Here is a 3,185-nt window from a genome sequence, read left to right on the forward strand (position 1 = left end):
ACTACGGAGGTAGATTGCCCAATCTTCCTTCCTCCAAGTGGCTGGTGGATTTGAACTGCCAGCCTTCTGGTTAGCAGTCAAGTGCCTTTGGCACTATGCTACCAGAGCTCCAAACCCACTGCCGTGGAGTTGAGTCCAACTCATAGTGACTCTTCCTTGGGTTTCCGAGGCAGTATCACTACGGAAGTAGATTGTCCAACCTTCCTTGCGAGGAGTGGCTGGTGGGTTTGAACCGCCCGCTTCTGGTTAGCAGTCACTTGCCTTAGGCACTAGCCACCAGAGCTCCCCTAAGTATGTGTGGGATTGGAAAATTTGTTTTTTAGTGTGTTTTGCGAATTCACCACTAGAGGGCCACATTGCCACTGTTATCTGTCTGAGGAGCTTTGTGACCACTAATCCAAGAGGCCTCAACCCTTGGAGGCACTGGGCAGGGTGCTTTGATCCTGTGTTTGGTGGGGATGGGAATATCTGAAGGAAGGTTGCATTTTATCTGCTGGAAAATAAGGACTTTCTGTTTAATTTGAAGGGTTTCAGGTGAGAGAGGAGGGATTTGAATACATATACTCAGCCCACTATTTCAGTGAATCTCAGTATAATTTTGAAGTTGCATCTCAATATAATTTTGAAAGTGTTTGCTTTCTTTTTTGTTTTTTAAAGGCTAGAAAAACAACTTGTGTAGCTAGTACTCCTTGTTCTATTTTTCCTGTTGTGGATTCACCCAGTGTAGAATAAAGTACCTTTTTTTTTTTTTCCTACTTGCTTAAGGTGATATTTTCCAATTTCTCTGCTGCCAGTTTACTTATTTCACTTTGCAATTAATAAGTAACTTGTGGGAAGGTACTTTGAATATATAAATTTCCTGTTCCTCATACTCTCATGTACTAGTTTTAACATTCAGCAGTGATTTTGTACAGCCGTCATTCTTGGTTTATTACTCTGATGGCACTCTTCTTTAAGGTAGAACTTTATTCTCTCTTCATTTATTTGTTCATTGTCCATTATGTCAGTACATACTCATGGATTTTGCTTTTTCAGTGGATGCACTGTTACTGCCCTTCTTTCATCTGATCTCCGATTGTCTGGGTTGGCAGCTGAGCCCTCGCAGGTCGGCTCCTGTGACGTCTCCATCACTCCTGCAGTACTTCCTTGCTTTGTGGCACTTCTAGATGTCCCAGCCTCATCTATTCCTTTCCCTATGCAAGCTCAGGAGCCAGCCCTATCTGTATGCAGCTAGTTCCTTTCAGTGGAGAATGGGTGGTTAGGAGCCAAGATCTGAGCTCTTGCTGTGTTCATTGCTGTGTGTGTGTCGGGGGGAGGGATGGTGGCTGGTCCCAGGCCTTTCCAGTGGACGAAGCTTGTGTGTGTGTCTGTGTGTGCACAGGCACTCCTAATCACTAAGTTCCCATGGAATGAGAGTGAGCAGAGTTCATTCAAATTCAAATTGGAATGTAATGCCTGTTTCTATAGCATTTGGCTGTCTCTGCAATGAAGATGAACAGATCAGATTTCTTACAAAACTCTGCTTCAGCAACTCCCATCCTTTTTCACTCATTCTTCTGAGGACCAAATGCTTCTTATTACTTAGCCTCATTGACACTTTCAATCCAGTTCTTGGTGGCCTTGGAGCCATTCTGTCTCTCTAAGGTGACTGCTAATACTAGGTGTGACACATTGGTTGTACAGATGTCTTTCCTTTTGGGACACTTTCCTCAGTGCCTTCACACTGAGGGGTGTGCTCACTACCTGGCAGTGCCCTCATGAGGACAGGTTCCAGGTGCCCTCCCAGCAGAAACACTTCCGTTCTGACATGGCAGCCCCTTCAGCAGCAGCTTATCTTGGCTTTCTTCATGTTGTATATGGACTGAATCCAAAAGTATTCCGGCCCTGGGCTTGCGTATGTGGGCAGGGGAGTGAATGCTCTCAGCCGGAGGTACTGTGGGGCTGAGAGCAGGGCAGATGCGGATGGATGAGTGGAGATTAAGCCTTTGAGTTGACATTTCTGAAAAAGCACCTGTGGGTAAGGAATGAAGTGAATCAGAAGACTCGAAATATTACCACATTACTTCTGTTGCCTGGGTTATATTACCGGTGCATTTTTGTTTTGCTTTGTTTCTTTCCGTTCTTCTCAACAGGATGTGAAGGGCTGACAAAACTCGACTTGACGGTCAATTTCATTGGCGAGTTGAGCAGCATTAAAAGCCTGCAGCACAACATCCACCTGAAGGAGCTCTTTCTCATGGGCAACCCGTGCGCTGACTTCCTCGGGTACCGGCAGTTCGTGGTGGCAACTCTTCAGCATTTAAAGGTACAAGCGTTTCAGTGATGCAGAAACAGAGGGAGGATAAGGAGCAACTGAGCCATTCCTGATTTGCTCCTGGAGTGCTTGCTCCAGGGAATTGACACGAAGTCTGTCTACTCTCAGTGAACCTCTGAAGTTGTTTTCATGCGTCTCTGTTAAATGAATTTGGTCATTTTCTCTTTCATTCAGAATGTGCAGAGTTTCATGTCACTTTCTCAGTGAAGTGACCTCATTACTGCTGGCAAAGCAAAAGCTTAGGGTTATCAAGGTGGTGCCAGCACAGGGAGTAAGGAGCCTGGGTAGCACAGTGGTTATAGCGCTTGGTTGCCAACTAAAGGATTGGTGGTTCCAACCCACCAGCTGGTTCGTGGGAGAAAGACGTGGCAGTCTGCTTCTGTAAAGATGACAATCTTGGAAACCCTATGGAACAGTTCCCCACTGTCCTATAGGGTCACTATGAGTCAGAAGCGACTTAATGACACACAACAAAGCACTGTTTAGTCTTAGAGTATGTGCTTTTATAAATATTATTATTATTTTTTATCATTGTTTCTTTTAAACTCATTTTCCGTGTCAGTGGTCCTCAGACTCCGTCATACATCAGAATGCTTCGAGGGTGTTTTAAAGCACAGATTGTGGGGCCCCAGCCCTGGGGCTTCCAGTTCCCTAGGACTGCCCTGGGGCCTAAGAATCTACATTTCTGTCAGACTCAGGTCACACTGATGCTGCTGCTCTGGGTACCTCGTTGAAGAGCAGTTACTCTGTGTTTAGTCTCTTCTACCAAAATCTAAAATCAAACCCACTGCCGTCATGTTGATTCCGACTCATAGCATCCCTAGAGACCAGAGTAGAGCTGCCCCCTAGGGTTTCCAAGATTAAAAATCTC

The 3,185-nt window shown here is 45.4% G+C and overlaps 1 protein-coding gene across 1 annotated transcript in view; it reads left to right on the forward strand.

The window, feature by feature from the left end:
* DNAAF11 (dynein axonemal assembly factor 11) overlaps positions 1 to 3,185 on the forward strand; it is an 87,005-nt gene that overhangs the window by 9,466 nt on the left and 74,354 nt on the right. Inside the window, exon 4 of the mRNA XM_007940575.1 lies at positions 2,133 to 2,319. Within this exon, the coding sequence (XP_007938766.1) occupies positions 2,133 to 2,319 (187 nt within the window). The remainder of the gene's footprint in view (positions 1 to 2,132; positions 2,320 to 3,185) is intronic.

The sequence above is a fragment of the Orycteropus afer genome, unplaced genomic scaffold (genome assembly GCF_000298275.1).
Source record: "Orycteropus afer afer isolate SDZICR_OR568_19922 unplaced genomic scaffold, OryAfe1.0 scaffold00069, whole genome shotgun sequence".
Taxonomy (NCBI): Eukaryota; Metazoa; Chordata; class Mammalia; order Tubulidentata; family Orycteropodidae; genus Orycteropus; species Orycteropus afer.